The sequence below is a fragment of the Colossoma macropomum genome, unplaced genomic scaffold, assembly GCF_904425465.1.
Source record: "Colossoma macropomum unplaced genomic scaffold, Colossoma_macropomum, whole genome shotgun sequence".
Lineage (NCBI taxonomy): Eukaryota > Metazoa > Chordata > Actinopteri > Characiformes > Serrasalmidae > Colossoma > Colossoma macropomum.
Genome location: NW_023494793.1, coordinates 43,699,325 through 43,724,010, shown reverse-complemented (window position 1 = coordinate 43,724,010; position 24,686 = coordinate 43,699,325). Strand labels below are relative to the sequence as shown.

Below are 24,686 nucleotides of genomic sequence, written 5' to 3'. Positions count from 1 at the left end.
CCTGACCAGTGGGCATCGTAATCGCATGAACAGGAGTCACTTCAGATTCAGCATTTGTCCTGTCGAGGCTCCGCCCACAAACGTGTTCTTCCGTAGCTGCCGCCTTGAGGTCGGACAAGCAATCCCAATCGACCTAACGGATAGACGTGACTGCGTAACGAGAACGTCTGGGGACAACCGTGAGAAAACTCCTGACTAAATGTGATAGGCGTGTAGACTTAAAGGACAAATTACTGTTATTGAACGTATAACATACTGCGCTCCACTTCATCCATTCAAACAGCTCACTTTGTCCCCCTCTCCCTTTTCATTCATCAGTCTTTTGTCTTGCTGCCATCAGCCTCTTCTGAACAAAATTTATCTCTTCACATCACGGCAGTTTCATGCGGCGTCGCTATGACGACCAGCTACATTGAAGGGGCGCTATATCTACAGTGGAAAACGAAGTAGCTGGTACCAAAACGGCTCTTAAATCAAGTGAACTATCAGTAAATAAGTTTACTGATATGGAAAATGTTCACTTGATTTAAAAGCCGTTTTTCCACTGCATGGTTCCTGCTCAATCGACTCGACTCGCTTTTGGTACCAGCTACTAAGTTGTCCGCTGCAGATAAAGGCTGGGGTATATACATTGGGCTTGTCCTTCTTTAGATCCTGCTGGTGTGGGTTCAGTTCTGAGTTTAAGTACTGACGATATCCACGAGACACTCAGAAAAGCACATCGCTGCTGTCGGAAGAAAACCTTGTATCTCCAAAATGGTAACTTTACAGGAGAAGGAAAAAACAGACCTTACTTTTAATGTAAGGCAATGGAACCAGACTTTTTTCCCAAGTCAGTTTGGGCCGTTTCTTTTAGTCCATTCATCATGAAATTTACACACAATGTAAAGGGTAACAGGCGTTTTCAAATTAGGTCAAAAACTGAAAAACGTCAAAAATGGAGATACGAGGTTTTCTTCCGACAGCAGCCATATTGTGATGCAATAAAGATAAACATTGTCATTTTGTAAAAATAAACAACGCTTCTCGAGGGGAAAACCTTAAATTAGCTAACGATAACATTCTGCTAACTAGCTTGTTGTGATTATGTTATCGATTCTACTCCAGATAAACCGGAATGTGCTAGAGGAAATTTGGGGTGGGGTTTACAGGGGCGGACCCTTGTATCCAGCACAAGTTTATCAAGTTGTCCCCATATGTGTATTCTCATCATGTCTGGCCTCGTAAGACTAATGGGAAACTGTAGCAGACTCCATTTTTTTGTGTCAAAATAAGCTAATTTAGGGTGTTATTCATTTCAAATGAAATAAAAACACCTAATCTAACAGTGTGACCTTTCACACATACACAAAATAATCATTTGGAATTAATAGGGCCAAATATTTTAAAAACTTCACTATGTTGGTGTTTGTTTTTCGTAAATTATGTTTAATATTCAGAAACTTTGTTTTTTTAAGCCATTACAATTAAAAAGAGGCTGATACAACACAGAATTTGATGAATCATCCCAAATATGTGAGTACAGTGATCCTTATCCGTGTACGGCTTGGTGGGCTTTTCATTGTCCCAGCCCTCGTATTTTGCGAAAAACGATTGAGTTACGATTTCTCATTACAGTCGAACGCAATTAAATTGAAACCGTTAGCTACAAAAGAACACATTTGGGGGCGGAGCCTGGATGCATCAATTAGCAAATCGCTGTCTTGTGCCTGATGAACTTTACCAAACTCACTTTCCTGACCTGATTAATGTCCACTACAAAGGCTTTAGGCTAATCCTGATCTGGAAATGGACAAACAGCACACATCGTGCTGGAAAGAAATATCTAGGTCCCTTTTTTTGTTGTTTCCCCGCAATCTTTAGGTCCTTTGGCCTGCTTTTGTAAAATGACCCTCCCCAAATGCTTAGCTAACACTAGGGGGCGCACACTCCCTCCCATATTTCTTTCTTTCTCTCTCTCTCTCTCTCTTCTCTGTGGCCTGGTTTGGTTTCCCTCCCCCCCCTTCCCTCAAAACTCCCCTCTTCCTCTATAGTAGAGCGCAGCCACTCTTCTTGCTACGTTTCTTGGCTTGCAGCGCCGCCCTGGTGGCCATCTCGAACACTTCCCTCACACCGTCCTTGGTTTTGGCGGAGCACTCCAGGTATCCGGAGGCGTTGATGCGGTTGGCCATGTCTCGCCCTTCCTCCCCTTTAACGGGCTCCTGTTTATGAATACAGGAAACAAACAGAGTGAAGCAATTATCCACAAACGCGTTAGTGCAGACCAACATGCGGCAACACTTTCTATGAATGTCACTTTGTAAGCATCTATAACACATTCATAACATGTTATAATGCATTCATAAGGCATTATAAACATGGCTATAAATATTTATAAAAATGCATTATACATTATAGCCATGCTTATTATGCATTATGAATTGTTAACACAATACATTATAAGTAGTGATCATAACAAATTATGAGCTCATAAGTCGTATTTGTCCACTCTAAGTAAAGTGAAGCGTACTGTACTAAAGCCTCCTCCAGTGTTCAGAGTGAGGCTTCAAGTTGAAGTATTTACTGAAGGATTTACTGAAACACTAAAACATCACAGTAAAGCACATTACAGGCTTCAAATGACAGAGTTTAAACTAGAGCTGCCATCAGTGTTTTACCCAATGTGGGAAAGGTAATGTACACCACCGTTAGCTTGGCGCTCACTTAACACTGCATGTCCAATAGAATGCTAGCAGAAATTAGCATTACTGTACTGTAGTGTACTGATGTAGTATAACATGTTATTAACACTACTTATAATGCATTATATTAACAATTCATAATGTGTAATAAAAATGGCTATAAAGTGTAATTCACTGAAATTCATTTTTATGAACATTTATAACCATGTTTATAATGCCTTATGAATACATTACAACATCATAAATGTGTTTATAGATGCTTACAAACATGCTATTCATAGAAAGTGTTACCCAACACGCTCTTATGGGGGTAAAGTAGGAACTAGGAGAGAGTGTGACTGATTTGAAACTTTTCCATAGCACCCCCTTTTTTAGCCTGTGGTCATCTTCACATTCGGCCAACTGTTATTTTTTTTACTAGGATTCTGACATTTACCAGTGTCTCTTATGTGGGATTTGTTCTTAGGTGAGAACAGAATCTACACACACTCAAGAGCACAAAGGTGAGAACAGTTCTGAGCTTTAAGAACACGTCATGATTCTGACGTAGACTTTTTCTTAGGACTTTTCTCAAGAACACATTTAAGAAAAAAAAAAACGGATACTGGAAAATGAGGCCCATTGATTGTTACTTTAACCGCTTTTCCACTAAACGGCACCGACTGGCCTCGACTAGACCTTTTCTGGTTCTCCATTAGGCAAATCTGGTACTATTTTTGGCATCATCTACATCGCGGTTTCAAGCGAGCTGTGCCGATACCAAAAGAGGACGTGGAAAAACTGCAGACTGCTGATTGGCCGGAGAGAATCGCTGAACACGTGCTAATGTTAGCTATAAGGTTAGCATAGCCTCTTAACCAGAATCGTTTGGTCAACTGAACTCTTACATAGTTTTTCCCGAATTCTTAAAGTGGTTGTTTTGCTGCCATCAGCCTCTTCTGAACAAATGTGTCTCCTGCACGTCACAGCAGCTTCATGCGGTGTTGCTATGACAACCAGCTACATTGAGGGGGCACTATATCTGCAATGGAAAACGAAGTAGCTGGTACCAAAAGCGAACAGAGTCGACATTTTCCATATCAGTAAACTTATTTACATTTGTTGTAAATACCACCAGTACTGAATGTACTGAATGGCGTTATTAATTTCAAATTAAATTGTACTTTCAGTACTGGTGCTATTACAGTACAACAAATGTAAGTAAGTTTACTGATAAAAGCCGTTTTTCCACTGCATGGTACCTGCTCAATCGACTCGACTCGCTTTTGGCAGGTAAAGTCTGGGGTATATACAGTGGCCTTGTACTGCCTGTGAACACTTGGCTGCTGTAAACATATATGCATTCTTTAGATCCTGCTGGTGTGGGTTCATGCCAGTTTCTTCCCTTTCGATGATGCACCCAAAAATACTTGGGTACTTATAGCTCCACCTTGTGGAGAATCTTTAGCCTGCTTAACGTAACTGAGTGAGTCTCACTGTTTCAATACAGTCTTTAACATGCTCTCGTTGACTTGTCCTCACCATTTCCCCTTGAGGGGATCCTCAACGCCATGTTAAGAGCCGTCACGTGACTACTACAGTTCTTATTCTAACCCCAAAGCTCAAACAAAGACAAAGCAATTATTCACAAAGTTTAAATTCTTTACACTCAGGCTTACATTGCTTGGTTGGCTTATTAGCTCAGTGAAGCTAGGTTATACAAACATCAACTGAAAAATACGCTTATAATATTTTCTTCTTTCTGTGTTTTGTGAATGGCCACTTGTGTAATGTAGGTGCTGCATGTTTGGCAGCTTGTGAGGGTGTTAAACTGCTGGAATCTGCCAGGACGCATCTAAAAACGTTAATTGCCCCCAAATGCAAAAATGCCAAAGTGCTAAAAACTCTGCACTCGGCACTCTGCAGGTATTTTTAAAAATCAGAATTTTTATGCCACAGAAACTGATGATATTGACAGGTGCAGCGGTCAATGATGATCAACTGTTATCTAAATAATTGCAATGAATGATTTAATTTTATTTTCTTTTTCTTGCAACTACTGATGCCTTAAGTATGAGCCTAAAGTAGCCAAACTGGCTCATTAGCCACCTGACTTCCTGGCTATGTTTACTTAGTAGCTAACATTGGTTGTGCTGTCGAACTGATACACACACACACATAAGCGTCTACAGTTCCAGTGAATCACCTGTAGAGTAGAGCAAAGCTTACATTTTTCTTGAGAGTAAAAAGCAAACAAACGCTGACATCATACACGTATGAATAACAGCGCTGCCCTCTAAACATGTTAGAGCGCGTTAAAACAAACTTTTTCTGTTTTCATAAGATTCATGATGTCGCAATGAATGAATTCACTGCTTTCTTTAATTTGCATTTATTTGCCTCAACACACAGCATACGCCAATCAGGCATAACATTATGACCACCTCCTTGTTTCTACGCTCATTGTCCATTTTATCAGCTCCACTTACTATATAGGTGCACTTTGTAGTTCTACAGTTACAGACTGTAGTCCATCTGTTTCTCTGATACTTTGTTAGCCCCCTTTTACCCTGTTCTTCAGTGGTCAGGACCCCCATGGACCCTCACAGAGCAGGTACTATTTGGGTGGTGGATCATTCTCAGCCCTGCAGTAACACTGACGTGGTGGTGGTGTGTTAGTGTGTGTTGCACTGGTCTGAGTGGATCAGACACAGCAGTGCTGCTGCAGTTTTGAAACACCTCAGTGTCACTGCTGGACTGAGAATAGTCCACCATCCAAAAATATCCAGCCAACAGTGTCCTGTGGGCAGCGTCCTGTGACCACTGATGAAGGACTAGAGGATGACCAACACAAACTGCGCAGCAGCAGATGAGCTATCGTCTCTGACTTTACATCTACAAGGGGGACTGACAAGGTAGGAGTGTCTAATAGAGTGGACAGTGAGTGGACACAGTGTTTGAAAACTCCAGCAGCACTGCTGTGTCTGATCCACTCAGACCAGTGCAACACACACTAACACACCACCACCACGTCAGTGTTACTGCAGTGCTGAGAATGATCCACCACGCTAGCTCAACCACAGATAACATTAGTTTAACATAGATTGCCATGGTGACACCATATTATTCATGTGTGTATGATGTCATGTTTAAATAAATAAATAAATAAATAAAAGCCTGTATCTAAAAATGTACAACCACATCAATTTGAACTGTAATCTGTAAAATGTAAATTCAGATAAATGAAGAGTTTTTAAGGACCCACAGACAAGCCGTGAAAAGAAGCCCTTTAGTTTCTACAGACCTGTTTCATCTTGGCCAGCTCCCGTCGCGTGTGCTCGTCATTGCGAAGGTCCTTTTTGTTTCCCACCAGGATGATGGGCACATTCGGGCAGAAGTGCTTCACCTCCGGCGTCCACTTCTCTGGAATATTCTCTGTGGGGACGGAGAAGACACAGGGGCTTAAAAAACCACTGCAGTTCAAAACAAAAAAAAAAACAAAACATTTATTCTTCAATATCTTCTGATTGATGGCTCAGACTTGATATGACCCCAAAAACTATGTATACAATAATATATAGTCATAGAACTATTAACAAATGCCTACAATGAGCAGAAGGGTGTGTTCACTTATTTTCACATAGGCTATGTTCACATTACCAGGCTAAAGTGGCACAAATCTGATTTTTTGCCCTAATGTGACTCAGATCTGATGTTTTCAGGGCTGTGTGGACACAAATCTGATCTTTTCAAATTCGACCTAAGCCATTTTCATATGTGGTCCCAGATCGGGTACGTATCCGATTCGTGGCCATGCGACCTTAATGTGACGCTCAGATCGGAATTCATGTGCTTTTTTTCCACTGTGCCATCATTCAGCGTTGCCATGGCAGCAGCGCCGAACAGAAGTTAAAGCCTGTAAACGGTGGAAAAGCAGCTCTTCTCACCTTTTTCTCCTTCGTCTCGCTCTAATAATGAAGCTGAGAGCTGATCAGAGTTAATTATCTTCTCAGCGAAGCTCGTTCTGCTCGTTAGTTTGTGCTGATGATGCTCGTAATTCATTCACGTGACGTTACTGAGTAGGATGAGCTCATGAGGGTCATTTCAGGACTCCGGTTCGTCACATTAATGACAGATTTGAGTCACTTACCTAAACGAGTGTGAACGAATGTGAACGTAGCTTAAGAAAAGCAATACAACATGGAATCTGACCAGGGGCGCCCAAACTTTTGCATATGCCTATATCAGCTCCTGCCAAAAATCCCCCAAAAATCCAAAAAGTCTATAATTTATAAGCTCAGCCTGCCCATTTGAATGCGGGTGTGTCCAATGCACAAGCCCCGCCCACTTTATTCTGATGAGCTGCACCCAGATGACCAGTTTTGATCACTGGTTGTTTCCACGGAAGACAGTAAATGAAAGATATTCTATATTCTCTGATATTCTCTCTGCATACTTCACTGTATTCATCCACTCTTAAAAAAGATGGTTCTTCAAAGGTTCTTTAGTAAAGAAAATGGACCATGAACATTCAAAGAACCCTTTGCATGATTAAAGCGTTCTTTGTATTATGAAAGGGTTCTTCAGATTGATGTAGAATGTGTTTCATATGGTTCTACGTTGACAAAAGTCACAAAAGAGTTCTTAAGAATGTGCTGTAGATGCTGTGGAAATGGTTCTATACAGCACCAACAAGCGTTCTTCTATTGTTATGATGTCAAGCTTCTTACAATAGAACAACCCTCTGGGTGCTATGTAGAACCATTTTCAAAAAGGTATTATATAGAACCATCGACAGCACATTCTCCATTAATCATGCGAAGGGTTCTTTGAGTGTTCATGGTTCTATACAGAACCGTTTTCTTTACTAAAGAACGCTTGAGCGGTCTATCATATAATTTAACACAACAGCGACAACATAGTTCCCGGCCCTAAGAGTGACGGGCGCTCACCCAAGCTGTCCGGGCTGTCGATGGAGAAGCACATGAGGATGACGTCAGTGTCTGGGTAAGACAGCGGCCTCAGCCTGTCGTAATCTTCCTGTCCTGCCGTGTCCCACAGCGCCAGCTCCACCTGATACCACAACAGCACAATATTCTTTATGTACTGCAGCCTTTTAACCCCTCAGACCCCTCTGAAGGTCCAAACGTCAGTTTCCCACTCTCATAACTACAGAACTCAGACGTTACATACTGAATAATTCATACTAGACACTCAATAGTTCATAATATTCATAGTAAATCTGAATAATTCAGTTTATTCAGTTACTGAATTATTTATAGTAGATACTGAATAATTCATAGGCCATTTATAGTAGATACTGAATAATTCATAGGCCATTTATAGTAGATACTGAATAATTCATAGTCCATTCATAGTTACTGAATTATTTATAGTAGATACTGAATAATTCACAGTCCATTCACAGTTACTGAATTATTTATAGTAGATACTGAATAATTCATAGTCCATTTATAGTAGATACTGAATAATTCATAGGCCATTTATAGTAGATACTGAATAATTCATAGTCCATTCATAGTTACTGAATTATTTATAGTAGATACTGAATAATTCACAGTCCATTCATAGTTACTAAATTATTTATAGTAGATACTGAATAATTTATAGGCCATTTATAGTAGATACTGAATAATTCATAGTTCATTCATAGTTACTTGAATATTTCTAGGAGATACTGAATGATCCATAGTTCATTCATAGTTACTAAAGTATTCATAATAGATACTGAATAATTCATATTATTCATAAGATACACAGTACACACTGAATATTCATAGTAGATGCTAAATATTCATAATATTTATAGCAGATACTCAACAATTAACTTGGTGAATAAGTTATAGAATTCATAATACATACTGAATGATTCATAGAGGTTATTGAATATTCATAGTAAACACTGAATAATTCATGGTATTTATAGTAGATATTGAACGATTAACTTAGTGAATGAGTTATAGTGTTCATAATACGTACTAAATAATTCATAGCAGATACTTAAAGTTTATACTAGTTACTGAATTATTTATGGTAGTTGCTGACTAACTCATAGATATTGCATAATTCATTGTATTCATAGTAAAAACTGAATAATTTATAGAAAATGATAAATAATTCATAGTTGTTGCTGAACAATTCATAATAGTAACTGAATAGTTCACAGTATTCATAGTAGGTAACGAATAATTCATAGTAGATGCTGAATAATTAATAGTAAACGGTGAATAAGTTACAGTATTCATAATATATACTGAATAATTTATAGCAGATCCTAATAATTCATACCAGTTACTAAATTATTTATGGTAGTTACTGACTAACTCATAGTGGATACTGCATACTTCACTGTATTCATACACTCTTAAAAAAGATGGTTCTTCAAAGGTTCTTTAGAAAGAAAATGGTTCTATATAGAACCATGAACACTCAAAGAATTCTTTGCATTAATAAAGGGTTTTTTGCATCATGAAAGGGTTCTTAAGAATGTGCTGTGCATGGTTCTATACAGAACCTTTTCGAAAAGGGTTCTATATAGCACCAAAAATGCTTCTGCTATTGTTACAATGTCAAGCTTGCAACAACAGAAGAAGCCCTTTTCAAGAAACATCTATACCATCTAAACCATCTATAGCGCATTCTCCATTAATCTGAAGAACCCTTTCATGATGCAAAGAACCTTTTATTAATGCAAAGAATTATTTAGTGTTCATGGTTCTATATGGAACCATTTTCTTTATTAAAAAACCCTTGAAGAACCAGCTTTTTTTAAGTGTGTAGTAAAAACCAAAAAATTTATATGCACATGCTAAATAATTCATAGTTGTCGCTGGACATATCCTAGCAGTTACTGAACAGTTCATAGCAGATACTGAATAATTCACAGTATTCATAATAGATATAAAGTAATTAACACTAGTGTAAGTTATAGTATTTGCAATATATACTGAATAATTCAAAACAAATGCTAATAATTCGTACTAGTTACTAAATTATTTAGGGTAGTTACTGACTAACTCATAGACATCGCATAACTCAATGTATTTGTAATATAGACTAAATAATAATAGTATATGCTAAATAATTCATGGTAGCTGCTGAATAATTCATAGTAAATACCGAGTAATTCCTAGTAGATACTGAGTAAATCCTTCTAATTCTAACTCATAGTATAAACTGGATATTCATAGTAATTACTGGACCCCAGATGTAAACCCAAAGCGTTGGTGTCAGGGTGGAGTGCTGACCTGTTTGCCGTCCACCTCGATGTCTGCAACATAATTTTCGAACACTGTAGGTACATAGACCTCTGGAAACTGATCTTTACTGAACACGATGAGCAAACACGTCTTCCCACAGGCTCCATCCCCCACGATCACCAGCTTCTTACGAATCGCAGCCATCTGAAAATCACCACAGAAAGGGTAAAGTTCAGAAAATCAAACAATACAGAGCCAATACAGAGACCAGGGACTGAGAAGTTATGATGATTAGAGTAAAAACAAATCAAGTGTTGAAAAAAAAGTAATAGTCATCATAGTAGTAAAATTTAATAGTTAAAAATTAAAACAAAAATCAATAGAACCATTAAAATTACAACAATATAGTAACTGAATAAGCAACAGATCAGATAAAGATAAAATAAATAGAAAACATAATTAATGAAATAAGTAGAAATAGAAGACGTAAGACAATAAATTGGCAATAATAAAATAAATAGAAAGAATCAAATAAATAAAAAGAAAAATAATGAGTGAAACAATAACTAAAACATACCAAAATCATCTTAAAAAAACAGGTAAAATAGATATGATGGCATATGGCCAGTAAACATTTTATAGATAAAATAGCCACCTATTCTGAAGGAGCTCCATCAGCTGAAAGATGCATTTATTTTCCTGAACAGCTTTTATGGAATATATTTCAATGGAAATGTGTACAGATCTGAATTTTCGTTTTCGTGATTGAAGAAACAAGTCAATACCTATAAAACTGTTTGAGTTCTATTTGTTTATTGAGTCAATTATGCAGAATTGTTTGATATGAAGCTTTTGTGCATTATTTTCACTCCTCATTGCTCACTAGCAGTTCAACAGAGTCACAGTATTTCACACACTGAGAGACAACAGAGTCCCAGTCAATCTGACAACAGAGTTATGGGTGAAAAATGATTTATTTGTTTGTATTAATTAAAGATATCTGAGTCAACTTCCATTCCACAGGCGGAACAGCCTGAAAATTGAGGCTACGGCTCTCTGAAAATTTAGCAAACAGCAGCAGGAGCTTCTTCCCACAGACCATCGGACTACTCAGTTCCCTCTAACAGTACACAACATGCTGGCCTATCAGGACTGCTGAACTCCTGAACATACAGACCGTCTGAACACTTTTAGTGGAACTCAGATGTGTCTTCTACATAAAAATGCAGCTATTTTTCTGTGCAATAATTTCAATTTGCTCATCAGACATGACCACCTCCTTGTTTCTACGCTCACTGTCCATTTTATCAGCTCCACTTACTATATAGGTGCACTTTGTAGTTCTACAGTTACAGACTGTAGTCCATCTGTTTCTCTGCATACTTTGTTAGCCCCCTTTTACCCTGTTCTTCAGTGGTCAGGACCCCCATGGACCCTCACAGAGCAGGTACTATTTGAGTGGAGGATCATTCTCAGCACCGCAGCAACACTGACGTGGTGGTGGTGGTGTTAGTGTGTGTTGTGCTGGTGCGAGTGGATCAGACACAGCAGTGCTGCTGGAGTTTTTAAACACCTCAGTGTCACTGCTGGACTGAGAATAGTCCACCAACCATAAATATCCAGCCAACAGCGTCCTGTGACCACTGATGAAGGACTAGAGGATGACCAACACAAACTGTGCAGCAGCAGATGAGCTATTGTCTCTGACTTTACATCTACAAGGTGGACCAACAAGGTAGGAGTGTCTAATAGAGTGGACAGTGAGTGGACACCACTCAGCAGCACTGCTGTGTCTGATCCACTCGTACCAGCACAACACACACTAACACACCACCACCACGTCAGTGTCACTGCAGTGCTGAGAATGATCCACCACCCAAATAGTACCTGCTCTGTGAGGGTCCATGGGGGTCCTGACCACTGAAGAACAGGGTAAAAGGGGGCTAACAAAGTATCAGAGAAACAGATGGACTACAGTCTGTAACTGTAGAACTACAAAGTGCACCTATATAGTAAGTGGAGCTGATAAAATGGACAATGAGCGTAGAAACAAGGAGGTGGTCATAATGTAACGCCTGATTGGTGTGTAAATATATATATATATGTATATATATATATATGTATGTATATATTTGTCTGTGTGTCTGTCTATGCTGTCTCGTATGTGCATTTGCCTTAGTTATATTTACGTATATTTGTAAATATGTTTAAATTCAAAGTTCACTTTGACTGTAAAAATAGTATGTGACTGGTACGTGATCCAGTATGAGTGTTTCTTACATGAGCATAGTTGGTTTTCAGTGTAAGAGTGTGTGGTAGGAAGATTCAATGTGAGAGAATGTGTGTGTTGTTGTAGATCTACTGTTTATGTCTAAAAGTTTGACACCTGCAGATCCAGCATTTCTTCTCAAATCAAGGGTAGTAAAGGGCAATTCCTCAGATTTTTCAAAATTTCTCCATAATTCAGTGTTTGGGATGTAAACCGAGAGATTCAGAGTGGTTTGGTGTGAAATGGTTCAGATGTCTTTACAGTGGTGGTGATAGGAACCAGGGGTCGCCATGACTACAACACAGATATAGACATTTTATTTACTATCCAGAACCACCAGTGAACCTACACGAGTCTTCTGAGTTTATATGGAATGTTGATGATGTGAAAATAGTCGATAATCTGAAATAATAAGTTTTCTTTGGGGACTATTTTGCCTCGCAACACCCTGCATGTATCCCTCCACCATGAATGGATTAAAAAAAAAACCACACAATTTAGTCCAAAATCTTCTCAAAACTATCATAAAACAGTGTCTCAGTCATCAGGCAGTGAATTCATAACCATTTCATGTAGGAACTTTCTGTGAGGGAGCTTTTAGAGGTGGACGTCTGGTTCCTATCACCACCACTATGAACAGTTCTGACTCTGTAAGTTTATCTAGAACAGAGCGTTTCACACCAAACCACTCTGTTTACATCTCAACCACTGAATTATTAATGAATTTAGAAAAATAGGCGGAATTCCCCTTTAATAACGCGGTAAAGTGTGTGTGAACGATACAGTCAAAACAGTTCACAGTGAGTTTAGTCATTTTACGGGTTTTGCAGGTTCATTATTAGCGGTTCAGGTGAATAAATAAAGTGAGTAAAAACTGCAGTTCTGTCTAAAACCCGTTTACACAAGGATTACGTTGGCTTCTTATTGGAATTATCCGTTCCACCTTAAATGGTGCAGCAGCCTATACGGCGCCTCAGGTGCCAGAATGAAACTGCTGAGCATTTAAGGTGGAACGGATAATTCCAGTAAGAAGCCAACTTCGGCTTCGTTCCGCTTCCGCCACATACTCCGTTAGCCTGCGAGCTAACCGGCTACACAAACCCCGTAAACTTGTTTCTACCCAGTTAAACAAAAGCCTGTCGGTCTAGATTACATTCGCTGCCTTATATGAGATTAAGAAACCCGTTTTGGAGAAAATGCGAGCGTGTTTGTGCGAGTATTTACCGTTTTTCCTCTCCGCTTTCTCTCACTCTCTCGCTTTTCCTCTACGCCGCCCAGAGGCCCCGCCCACTGCCACGCCGAGGATACGCCCACCCCTTTCATCCCCACCAATAGCGCGACTGGGCTCGACGGCGTCCGTCCAATCAGTACTCCGCACCCCATCGGAGGGGCGGGACAGAGAGCGGAAGAGTCTTAGATTTTGCGCAAATAAAAGTGCCCCGTAGATAAAAACAGGAAAGAAAAACAGGGAAAAGGAGAAAAACTTGAACACTGGATTTCAATCAAGCCTCTTCATCCGCGAATTAAGCCAAATTAAAGAATGGAGAATTAAAGAATAATAAAAAATGAGGTTAAACTTTCAAACCTGTTGATAAATTGAAGAGTGGAAACATCAGAAAATGAAATAAAACTAATTAGAAATCAGCTCAGTCGTCTAAATCAGTGAAGGGAATTAAACAGAGAGGAGACGAAAAGGTGATGTGAAACTGGGGCGGTTTGAATGGACTAAAGGACTCATCCTGCTCGTACTTTGTGAGGATGTGGCCATTTCTTTATTCAGGCTAATAAATATTCATTTCAGTCATTACGCACTCTCAGCATCCTTTTACTGAATATATATAGAGACACTAGGACTTTTATGAATGACTTTATTTCACTGAATTGACCAATTAATATTAAAATATTCTCTTCCATAAAATCTGAAATAAAGTTTCTAATTTGAGGCAGATCATGTTTTTTCATTTTAGCTTACATATTACACACACACACAAACACACACACACACACACACACACGTCTACTTTTATTTTGTATTTATTCTGATTAGCACACAAGCCACCAGTTTGTTTACTTGTATTCAAAAAAATCTTTTTACCACTTACCTTTTCTTAGCTCACATTATTTTTGCTATTTATTTTTACGTGTCTTTATGGCTTCTAATACAAAACACAATCACCAAAACTTTGAGCACTGAAAAAAAATGTTCCTCTTTAAATTTACACATGAATAACCATATTACAGACACAATTTCTTGATATTGGTTTACTTTAAGCAGTTTTATTTTTGATTGTATTGATGTTACGTTATTCATGTTCACACATTTGAATCAGTTCAATTTAAACCAACATTTATTAGTGACTTTTCAGTGTCAGGCTATTCTCTATGTTTAATACATGTACTGTTCAACTGATAGAAAATTGGAGCTCCATGACAGCGGCTGACATTTACATTTCTGCTTTATTTATCCGGGATATTTTGTGCTTTCACTGATAATAAACCTGCTGTGTTGCCTCTTCAACAGTTTTAAACAGTGTATTGAGCTTAAACTCAAAATCCTTTACATGATTCAGTGTAACGTGGAGACGCATCAGAACCAAAGACGCAAATCAGTCAGATGAGACGTGGTAATAACATTAGATGTTTATTGTGATAGTTTACTAGAATTTAATGTACAGTCACACACAAATGAAAAGAGTACTGAGGGTGCGGTCTACTCGTCCGATGACGAGGGGAGAACGATCTTGCTGGGGTCGTAGTAGTTCTCGTCGATGAGCGGAAGCCCCTGAGCCTCTCTCTGTTTGATCAGCAGCTCAGCCTCGCGGCGAGCCCACTGCCTCATACTGCAGAGAAAAGAGAAGAACAGACAGTCGTTATCCCCCCAGCCCTGACTCCCGCGGTCTACACACTTTGCCTTCACTCGTACGCTCACTGTACTGATGGTTATACCCAGTGGGGAGAACTCCTGGTGCCAGTTACTGTGATATAATGAACAAATTAGGGCCGGCAATTAATCGAATTTACAATATCTTGTGGCGCGGGTCTAGCTTTCGGTGTTGTGTGCAGGAGCAGGCGGGAAACCAGCCCCCTGCAGGCGGGAGTGGGACAAAGCACGCATGAAGTGAAATCCTGCAAATTAATGAACATCCTAAATAAAGTAGAACAATCACTAAATCATATATAAACAATATAAATTGACAACAGTAAAACAATTAAAATGAATGAAGTTGTTCTAAAGAGCTGCAAAGCAGCCGATCATGTAAACAACTGGCAGACTCTTGTATCTTACAGAGACAGCGGAGCCTTCAGTCCGACGGCCAGTCTGACTCCTGCTTTGTGTTTAAATGGTGAATAAAAGGCATTTGGTGAAGTTAGTCACAGTGAGTCTGATGGCCATGACTGACCTGTTATTTCAACACAGAGTAAGGCGTTTGTGAATACACTGTGTCAGATATTGGATGTCGGTTTGCCTTGATGGAGCTGTGCGGGCGGGAGGGAGCGGGACTAATGATTCAGACCTTCTGTGGGAGCGGAGGCGAAATGAAATCCCGCAGGAGTGGGCGGGAGCGGGACTGAAAAAAAATAAGGTCACGCTCAGAACTCTGTTTCCAGCGATTATGAAGGCAAGATTATCGAGATAAAACGATTATTGTGCCACATTCTGTTTCACAATGACGCTCTCGTTTTGGTTTGTGTTATAAATCCAGCCTAACCCTTTCCTTTACAGCGATGCACTTTTACCCCTCCCTAAAAACCCAGACTCTCTCTCAGCCAGGCTGTGGTGTACTTACTTCAGCTCGAGCCAAGAGGACAAGAGAACTTCAGGGTTCAAAAAGCGTTCTTCTATTTTTACAGGCTTCACATCATAACAATAGCAGAACGCTTTTATGGTGCTGTATAGAACCGTTTTCAGAAAGGTTCCATATAGAACTATCTACAGTACTTGCTCCATCAATCTGAAGAACGCTTTACTGATACAAAGGGTTCTGAGTGTTTATGGTTCTATATAGAACCATTTTCTTTGCTAAACAACCCTTAAAGAACTATAATTTTTAGGAGTGTAGATTAAAGTAACTTTAATCTACACTAAAGGAAGTCAAACAGCCTAAATCCTTTATTCTTCTTGATGTGTGCTGTGTGTATACGTTCTTTTATAAATCGGTCTACATCACTGTCTGAGATATGAGGAAGGTCCTCAGGATGACTCGTGAAGCTCCTTACTTCCATGTTTTGAAATGACTGGCAGGCTAACCGGATGTGTTGTTACCTGCTTTGTCTCTATTTCCTCTTAACGGCGTCAGAGTGTGAAAGGGTCTATTTAAAGCCCTTCTTCAGCAATGATGTTGGAGCTTTACTCACTTTAGCCACCATAAACATCCCTAACTTGCACTTTTGGCAAATCCTTCACACACCATGTATAAATAGGAGCCACAATTAATCTATTAGTCAGGCTAATATTGGTGACAGATAGGCTGGCTGTCTCACGTTGCTCTCAGAATACAATTAAACAATAAAATTGACTAAGGACAGTTTGTATACTAACTCAGACAGCAAGCATAAATCGATCAGGCGTAACATTCTGGACCCCCATGGACCCTCACAGAGCAGGTACTATTTGGGTGGTGGTTCATTCTCAGCACTGCAGTAACACTGACGTGGTGGTGGTGTGTAAGAAGAACGGAAGAACTGAAGAACAGGGTAAAAGGTCATAACGTTATGCCTCATCGGTATATCGGTCTGCTGACTTGATGAGGTCGGCACCCCACTGACTGTTTGTCATTACTGTCCTACATATAAACTCTAACTGGTTTTTAATCTCCTCAAACAGATTTCAGATGCACAGAGACAGTTTTAAATGATTTTAAAGAAAATATAGCTGACGCTGAGCTGGATTAAAATTATTTACTAACTAATTTACAAAGTATGACTAAAGAAAGGAAGGAAGGAAAAATCAGTAAATTGGACTGTGAGTGGAAAATGAGTGATGATAAGTGGAATTTTGTCCATTACTCTGCTTAAACACTGGTAGACCACCCAGAAAATGCTGAGCAAAAGGCCAGTGGACCGCAAGCTCTGCCATCAGCGGGCTGACAGCAGCCCACTATCGTCTTCGTACCAGACTCTCATGTTCATCTGAATGGTTTCACTACTGTGAGGGCGGACAGGGACCACAAGGAAACGGGTAAGAAGAAAGGAGGAGGGCTGGCTGAGGTCCTGAATAACAGACGGTGTAATCCTGGTCACATCACGGTTAAAGAAGTAATCTGTAAACTGGACATTGAACTGTGTGTTGTAGCTCTGCGTCCGTACTATCTCCCACGCGAGTTTTCTCACGCCATTCTGTGTGCTGTGTACGTCCCACCTTCTGCTAACGCGGACGCTGTGTGTGACGTCATCCACTCGACCATTGCGAGGGTGCAAAACCACAGCCTTAGTGCATTCATCGCAGTGTCTGGAGACTTCAATCACGTTACCCTCTCATCATGTCTGCCACTTTCAGCCAGTTTGTGGACTGCAAGACAAGAGAGAACAAGACTCTGGACCTGCTGTATGCCAGTGTCAAAGAAGCATACAAATCCACAGCTCTTCCTCCACTGGGCCGTTCAGACCATAACCTGCTTCACCTCACTTCATAGTACAAGCCCACGGTTCAGAGACAGGCAGTGACCACACAGACAGTGAGGAAGTGGTCACATGAGGCTGTAGAATCACTGAGGGGCTGTCTGGAGGCTACACAATGGGATGTCCTGTGTGAACCACAAGGAGAGGACATTGATGCAGTAACATCATGCATCTCTGACTACATCAACGTCCGTGTGGACTCTGTTGTACCCTACAGGACTGTCCGATGCTGAACCAGAAGAAAAGAGCATTTATGGCAGGAGACAGGGAGGAACTGAAGAGGTACAAAAAGAGCTTAAAACCTCAATTAAGAAGGCCAAAGAGGAGCACAAGTACAAGCTGGAAAACAAACTAGAGCTGAATAACACTCGTGATGTCTGGAGAGGCCTGAAAGACATCACTGGCTCCAACCAACGCAGCCCTATTCCAGCAGAGGAAAAGCGTGAATGGGCAAATCAGTTAAACCAGTTTTTTGTGTGGTTTGACAACGGCTCCTCTCCTGCTCCACTGCGTCTGTCTCCTACACAGATTAACACTCCTACACATCCACAGCCTCACCTTCCTCCACCACAGCCATTCACACCTGTGACCATCAGCAACCACTGTCTGCAGTGGACACCTCTCACCCTTCCCCCACAACTGGAATGTGCAGTGATATTACATTCACTGCTAATCAGTTCAAGATTGAACTGAAAAACTCAAGCAGAGCAAAGCAGCAGGACCTGATGGCATCGAACCCACGGTGCTGAAACTGTGCGCGGAGCAGCTGTGTGGAATTCTTCAGCACATCTTCAGTCTGAGCTGCAGCCTGAAAAGAGTCCCAGTTATGTGGAAAACATCTTGTGTGGTTCTCGTCCCCAAGAAAAGGCAACCGACAGCACTGAATGATTATCGAATGATTATCGATGAAGACACTTGAAAGGCTGATGCTCATTTGAGACCTCTGGTCAAAACAGCTCTCGACCCTCTGCAGTTTGCATACAAGGATGGCACTGGAGTGGATGATGCAGTTATCTACCTGCTGGACAGAACATACTCTCACCTGGACACATCAGGCAGCACTGTGAGGATCATGTTCTTCGATTTCTCCAGTGCATTCAACACCATACAGCCTGTGCTGTCAGGGGAGAAGCTACGGCTGATGCAGGTGGATGAATCCATCATCTCATGGATAATGGACTATCTAACTGGACGACCCCAGCATGTGCGACTGCAGGGCTGTGTCTCAGACAAGGCTGTGTGCAGTGTTGGGGCACCCCAGGGGACTGTGTTAGCGCCATTCCTGTTCAACCTGTACACCTCTGACTTCAGGTACAACACAGAGTCGTGTCATCTGCAGAAATTCTCGATGACACGACCATTGTGGGGCACATGAGGAATGGACAGGAGGAGGAATACAGGAGGCTGGTGAAGGACTGGTGTAAGCTGAACCAGCTGCAGCTAAACACCAGTAAGACAAAGGAGATGGTGCTGGACTTTAGGAAGTCCAAACCTGCCTTGTCACCAGTCACCATTGATGGAGCTGATGTGGAGGTGGTCGGGACCTACAAATATCTGGGTGTGCACTTGGACAACAGGCTGGACTGGAGCTGTAACACTCTCGCAGTGTACAAGAGAGGCCAAAGCCGTCTCTACATCTTAAGGAAGGTCTTTTGGTGTGAGCACTAAGCTCCTATGGTCATTCTACCAGTCTGCTGTAGTGAGTGCTTTACTCTATGCTGTTGTGTTCTGGGGCAGCAGCTTTAACAACAGTGCTCTGAACAAAATCAACAAACTTATTAGGAAGGCTGGCTCTGTTGTTGGAGTCAAGCTGGACTCTTTGGAGGTTGTGGCAGAACAGAGGACGCTCAACAAGCTGTTAGGCATCTTGGACAACACCTCACACCCCCTGCATGCTACACTGGATAAACAGAGAAGCTCATTCAGGTCAGACTGTCACAGCTGCGCTGTGTTAAAGAGGCCGTGTGAGATCTTTCTTACCCACTGATATACGGCTCTACAACGAGTCTCCTTACTGCAGAGACGGTACTGATCTCCTGCTGTCTGAACTGAGCTGAACCTCATCACTGTATCTCCTCTCCGATTAATACACACTGTGTAATATCACAACTATAACTGTTACTATAATGACACTTTCACTATACACTATAATATTGATGCAACTCAGAGTTACTTATGTCTATAATATGTGTTTTTAGTTTACCTCATACCACTCAGTGCCTGCTGTCTTGTAAATACAACAAATCTGTCTCATATGCCATGTAAATATGCAAATAGATATACTTTTATTTCTCTTGTACTTTAACTTATGTCTATATTTATTTCTATTTTCTATTTTTCTGTATAGTATATGTGAGTTTATGTGCGATTATATGTCTTGCTACTGAAACACTGCAATTTCCCTCTGGGATCAATAAAGTTCTATCTAGCTATCTATCTATCTATCTATCTAAAATTCTGCACAAAATTGATTAAAACAATCAAAACACAGATGAAAAAGGCGTGGAGAGATTAAAACAGCAGCTGCAGGCGCTAACTGGAAGCCAACAGATGAAAGGGGTTACACATCACACTACATTGGGAAAATAGTCCACTTTGATGTCCCCACAGCTAAAAGTTTAACACACATTCTTAATGATGGTTCTTCAAGGGTTCTTAAGTAAAAAACATTGTTCTATATAGAACTATGAACACTCAAAACAACCCTTTGCACGCTTAAATTTTCTGCATGGTGAAAGGGTTCTTCAGATTGATAGAGAATGCACTGTAGATGGTTCTATATAGAACCTTTTTGGAAAGCGTTCTTCTATTGTTACAGGCTTGATATTGTAACAATAGAAGAACCCTCTGGTGCTATATAGAACCTTTTTCAGAATGTTTCATTGTAGAACCATATGAAACACATTCTACATCAATCTGAAGAACCATTTCACAATACGAAGAACACTTTAATCACGCAAAGGGTTCTTTGAGTGTTCATGGTTTTATATAGAACAATGTTCTTTACTAAAGAACCCTTGAAGAACCATCATTTTTAAGCGTGTATGGACTGACACGCCACTGTTTACAGAATGTTAGCAAAAATGCTATTTAACCTAAATAGAAACTGTAGCTTGAATGAATTACACTAAATATATAACCGACTCTGAATGTAGGTATTGTGATATAAACTGAGTCTGTTCTACAGTTTCTCATTAGACTGAATGAATAACCGACTCTGAATGTAGGTATTGTGATATAAACTGAGTCTGTTCTACAGTTTCTCATTAGGCTGAATGAATAACCGACTCTGAATGTAGGTATTGTGATATAAACTGAGTCTGTTCTACAGTTTCTCATTAGGCTGAATGAATAACCGACTCTAAATGTAGGTATTGTGATATAAACTGAGTCTGTTCTACAGTTTCTCATTAGGCTGAATGAATAACCGACTCTAAATGTAGGTATTGTGATATAAACTGAGTCTGTTCTACAGTTTCTCATTAGGCTGAATGAATAACCGACTCTAAATGTAGGTATTGTGATAGAAACTGAGTCTGTTCTACAGTTTCTCATTAGGCTGAATGAATAACCGACTCTAAATGTAGGTATTGTGATAGAAACCGAGTCTGTTCTACAGTTTCTCATTAGGCTGAATGAATAACCGACTCTAAATGTAGGTATTGTGATATAAACCGAGTCTGTTCTACAGTTTCTCATTAGACTGAATGAATAACCGACTCTAAATGTAGGTATTGTGATATAAACCGAGTCTGTTCTACAGTTTCTCATTAGGCTGAATGAATAACCGACTCTAAATGTAGGTATTGTGATATAAACTGAGTCTGTTCTACAGTTTCTCATTAGGTTAAATGGGATTTTTACTAACGTTCTGCAACTAACTATGGAAGCACATTGACAGACGAACTCCTGTTGCCCTCCTGCTTACCCGTGGTCTGGTAAATAATGGATAAATGTTCCTCCAATGACGATGGCCATGGAAATGCTGAAGAAAAAGGCCAACCTCATGTTCCAGTCATCCACAAACGGGTCTGAGGAGAAGCCATGGTAGTCGGGATTCTGCAAAGACAAGAGAAAAGATCCTGGTTCAGAATAAACCAGCACTGGTTCTCCGACTGGTAGAATCCTTTATTTATGCAAGCATAGTTTCCTCAGTTTGGTCAGCAGTGACACCAACTACTATCCAAATGAACCCACAACCAATCATCTCTATTAAATAAAGACAAAGTGCCACAATATGAGCTGCAGCTATTAACAGAAATCACTAACACGGCCATGAAGTAACCAAGAACCTGAAAAAGCAGCTATTAATAACACTAAATCGCTGCTGTCAGAAGAAAACTTCATATCTCCATTTTTGTCGTTTTCTAGTTTTTGACATGATTTGAAAATACCTACATTTTGCGTAAATTTCATGACGAATGGACCAAAAGAAGCGGCCCAAAATGACTTGGAAAAACGTCTGGTTCCATTGACTTACATTAAAAGTAAAGTATGTTTTTTCCTTCTCCTGTAAAGTTACCGTTTTGGAGATACGAGGTTTCGTTCAGACAACAGCGAAATGTGATTCTTACACACGATGGGCCAGTTTCCCAGACCCAGATTAAGCCAAAGCCTGGCTTAATCCATAACAGGGAAATCAGCCCTATCTGTCCAAATGTATCCAGACAGGCCTTCTAACGAGTTCAGCTACTTTAAGGTCACCCACTGCAAACAATCTTCATAGAAAAAGACTGACCAATAGAATGGGACGCTCTGGAGCAGCTGTACATGATCCTAAGGCCACCAAGTCCAATGCCAAGTGTGGGCTAGAGGGGTATAAAGCCCCCCAGCCGTGGTGTGCGATACTGCAAAATTTGGTAGCAATCCGATACCAAGTAAATACAGGGTCAGTATCGCCGATACCGATACTTTTTACTTATATAAGCAGCTTATGCACTTTCATGTCAGGGGAGAGCAGTGGGTCATGATTTATGAGGTGAATCCATCATCAATGTCCTAAATCTGAATACATTTTCATGACCACTAAGTGATTTTTGCTTTCCACTGTTAATTAGTTAATCAAGTACATGTTTTAAACGTTTAAATGTTTTCAGGCAAATAAAAAAATATATTATAATATAAACTTAATTTACAAACATGAATTCTGCACAAAATTACTACTGGAGAACGAATGTTTTAAAACTTAAATTCTTTTTCAGTTTGAGGTTTTTGTTTCTGAAACAGTAATATAATATACCACTATACACCGGTCAGGCATAACATTATGACCACCTCCTTGTTTCTACGCTCATTGTCCATTTTATCAGCTCCACTTACTATATAGGTGCACTTTGTAGTTCTACAGTTACAGACTGTAGTCCATCTGTTTCTCTGATACTTTGTTAGCCCCCTTTTACCCTGTTCTTCAGTGGTCAGGACCCCCATGGACCCTCACAGAGCAGGTACTATTTGGGTGGTGGATCATTCTCAGCACTGCAGTGACACTGACGTGGTGGTGGTGTGTTAGTGTGTGTTGTGCTGGTCTGAGTGGATCAGACACAGCAGTGCTGCTGGAGTTTTTAAACACCTCAGTGTCGCTGCTGGACTGAGAATAGTCCACCAACCAAAAATATCCAGCCAACAGCGTCCTGTGACCACTGATGAAGGACTAGAGGATGACCAACACACACCGTGCAGCAGCAGATGAGCTATCGTCTCTGACTTTACATCTACAAGGTGGACTGACAAGGGAGGAGTGTCTAATAGAGTGGACAGTGAGTGGACACAGTGTTTAAAAACTCCAGCAGCACTGCTGTGTCTGATCCACTCAGACCAGCGCAACACACACTAACATACCACCACCACGTCAGTGTCACTGCAGTGCTGAGAATGATCCACCACCCAAATAGTACCTGCTCTGTGAGGGTCCATGGGGGTCCTAATTTAGTACCATGAGTTCTATATAAAACCTTTTATGATGAAATGCTTCTTAATACTGATGGAGAATGTGTTCTATATGGTTCTATACAGCACCATAAAGGTTCTTGTTATGATGTTTTCTACTGTCACAATAGCAGAACCCTTTTTAGTGCTTTATAGAACCATGTACAACACAGTCTCCATCGATCTGAAGAACCATTTCACCATGCAGAGAGCCAAAAACGTATTAAATAGTTCTATATGGAACTCACGGTCCTAAACAGAACCAATCCCTTTACTAAGAACCCTATAAGAACTATCTTTTTCAAGAGTACATTATTTACGTTTGTCAGATCACGTGACTCAGACACTCGTCTGTGATTGGCTAGGACGCTCAGAGCGCACAATAAAACCTCCAGTGATTGGTTAGAGGCTCATTTGCATATCGTGACCCTCCGTCACATCTGAAGCGCAGAGGACAGATTACACTGCAATACACATTAAAGTGTTTCCAGCGCGTGCGTGTGTTTGTTACACTGTACTTTCCGCGCGCACCCCTGGGTCTGACCTCCGCGAGCGTGTGATGTGCGCGTTACGTACGTGCTGGAACTCGTTGACCTCCCCGTGCTCCTCTCGGTCAGCCGCGCGCGGCTGCAGCTCGGTCACGACGGCGCCCCGGGAGCGCGCGCTGTTGGAGACGGCGCGAGCGAGGCACACGGAGCGGAGCCCCGAGCGCAGCGCGCGGAGTAACGGAGCCATCACACACACTCCAACCGAGGACACACACTCAGAGTCACCGGAACAGCACAGACTGATCTGGAAATACTAGAGACGCGCGTGCACATAGCGCCCCCTACCGCACCGGAGGAACACTACACCGTGCTAACTGTGCCCAGCACTTAAAGGGGAATATCACCCATTTTTTAAAATTCAAAAATTCATTCAGAGTGTCCATTCTGATATATGGACATGTATTATAAAGGATCAGGCATATATTTCAAAACATACGTACCTATA

General features: G+C 40.6%; 2 protein-coding genes across 2 annotated transcripts; both read right to left on the bottom strand.

The window, feature by feature from the left end:
• Nucleotides 1–1,370: 1,370 nt before the first annotated feature.
• rhoaa (ras homolog gene family, member Aa) lies at nucleotides 1,371–13,446 on the bottom strand. Its single transcript, XM_036579629.1, has 5 exons — nucleotides 13,374–13,446; nucleotides 9,929–10,084; nucleotides 7,613–7,733; nucleotides 5,965–6,095; nucleotides 1,371–2,201 (listed from the first exon to the last, which is right to left on the bottom strand). Exons 2-5 carry the CDS (start codon nucleotides 10,082–10,084, stop codon nucleotides 2,028–2,030), a joined length of 582 nt encoding a protein of 193 aa, XP_036435522.1. The 5' UTR covers nucleotides 13,374–13,446; the 3' UTR covers nucleotides 1,371–2,027.
• Nucleotides 13,447–14,767: 1,321 nt separating this feature from the next.
• On the bottom strand, nucleotides 14,768–24,495 carry ndufb11 (NADH:ubiquinone oxidoreductase subunit B11). Its single transcript, XM_036579626.1, has 3 exons — nucleotides 24,270–24,495; nucleotides 21,697–21,827; nucleotides 14,768–14,989 (listed from the first exon to the last, which is right to left on the bottom strand). The coding sequence occupies exons 1-3, from the start codon at nucleotides 24,426–24,428 to the stop codon at nucleotides 14,860–14,862; spliced, it is 420 nt and encodes a 139-aa protein (XP_036435519.1). The 5' UTR covers nucleotides 24,429–24,495; the 3' UTR covers nucleotides 14,768–14,859.
• Between the last annotated feature and the right edge of the window lie 191 nt (nucleotides 24,496–24,686).

Bases quoted from the DNA above. Each gene is read 5' to 3' on its own strand.
- ndufb11 (XM_036579626.1), bottom strand. From the start codon at position 24,428: ATGGCTCCGTTACTCCGCGCGCTGCGCTCGGGGCTCCGCTCCGTGTGC. The intron at 21,828-24,269 runs GTACGTAACGCG...TTGTCTTTGCAG, and splicing joins AGGTCAACGAGTTCCAGCAC to AATCCCGACTACCATGGCTT. The intron at 14,990-21,696 runs GTAAGCAGGAGG...TTTTCTCTGCAG, and splicing joins CATTATTTACCAGACCACGG to TATGAGGCAGTGGGCTCGCC.
- rhoaa (XM_036579629.1), bottom strand. From the start codon at position 10,084: ATGGCTGCGATTCGTAAGAAGCTGGTGATCGTGGGGGATGGAGCCTGT. The intron at 7,734-9,928 runs GTCAGCACTCCA...TTGTGGTATCAG, and splicing joins TCGAGGTGGACGGCAAACAG to GTGGAGCTGGCGCTGTGGGA. The intron at 2,202-5,964 runs GTCTGTAGAAAC...ATTCATAAACAG, and splicing joins AGCTGGCCAAGATGAAACAG to GAGCCCGTTAAAGGGGAGGA.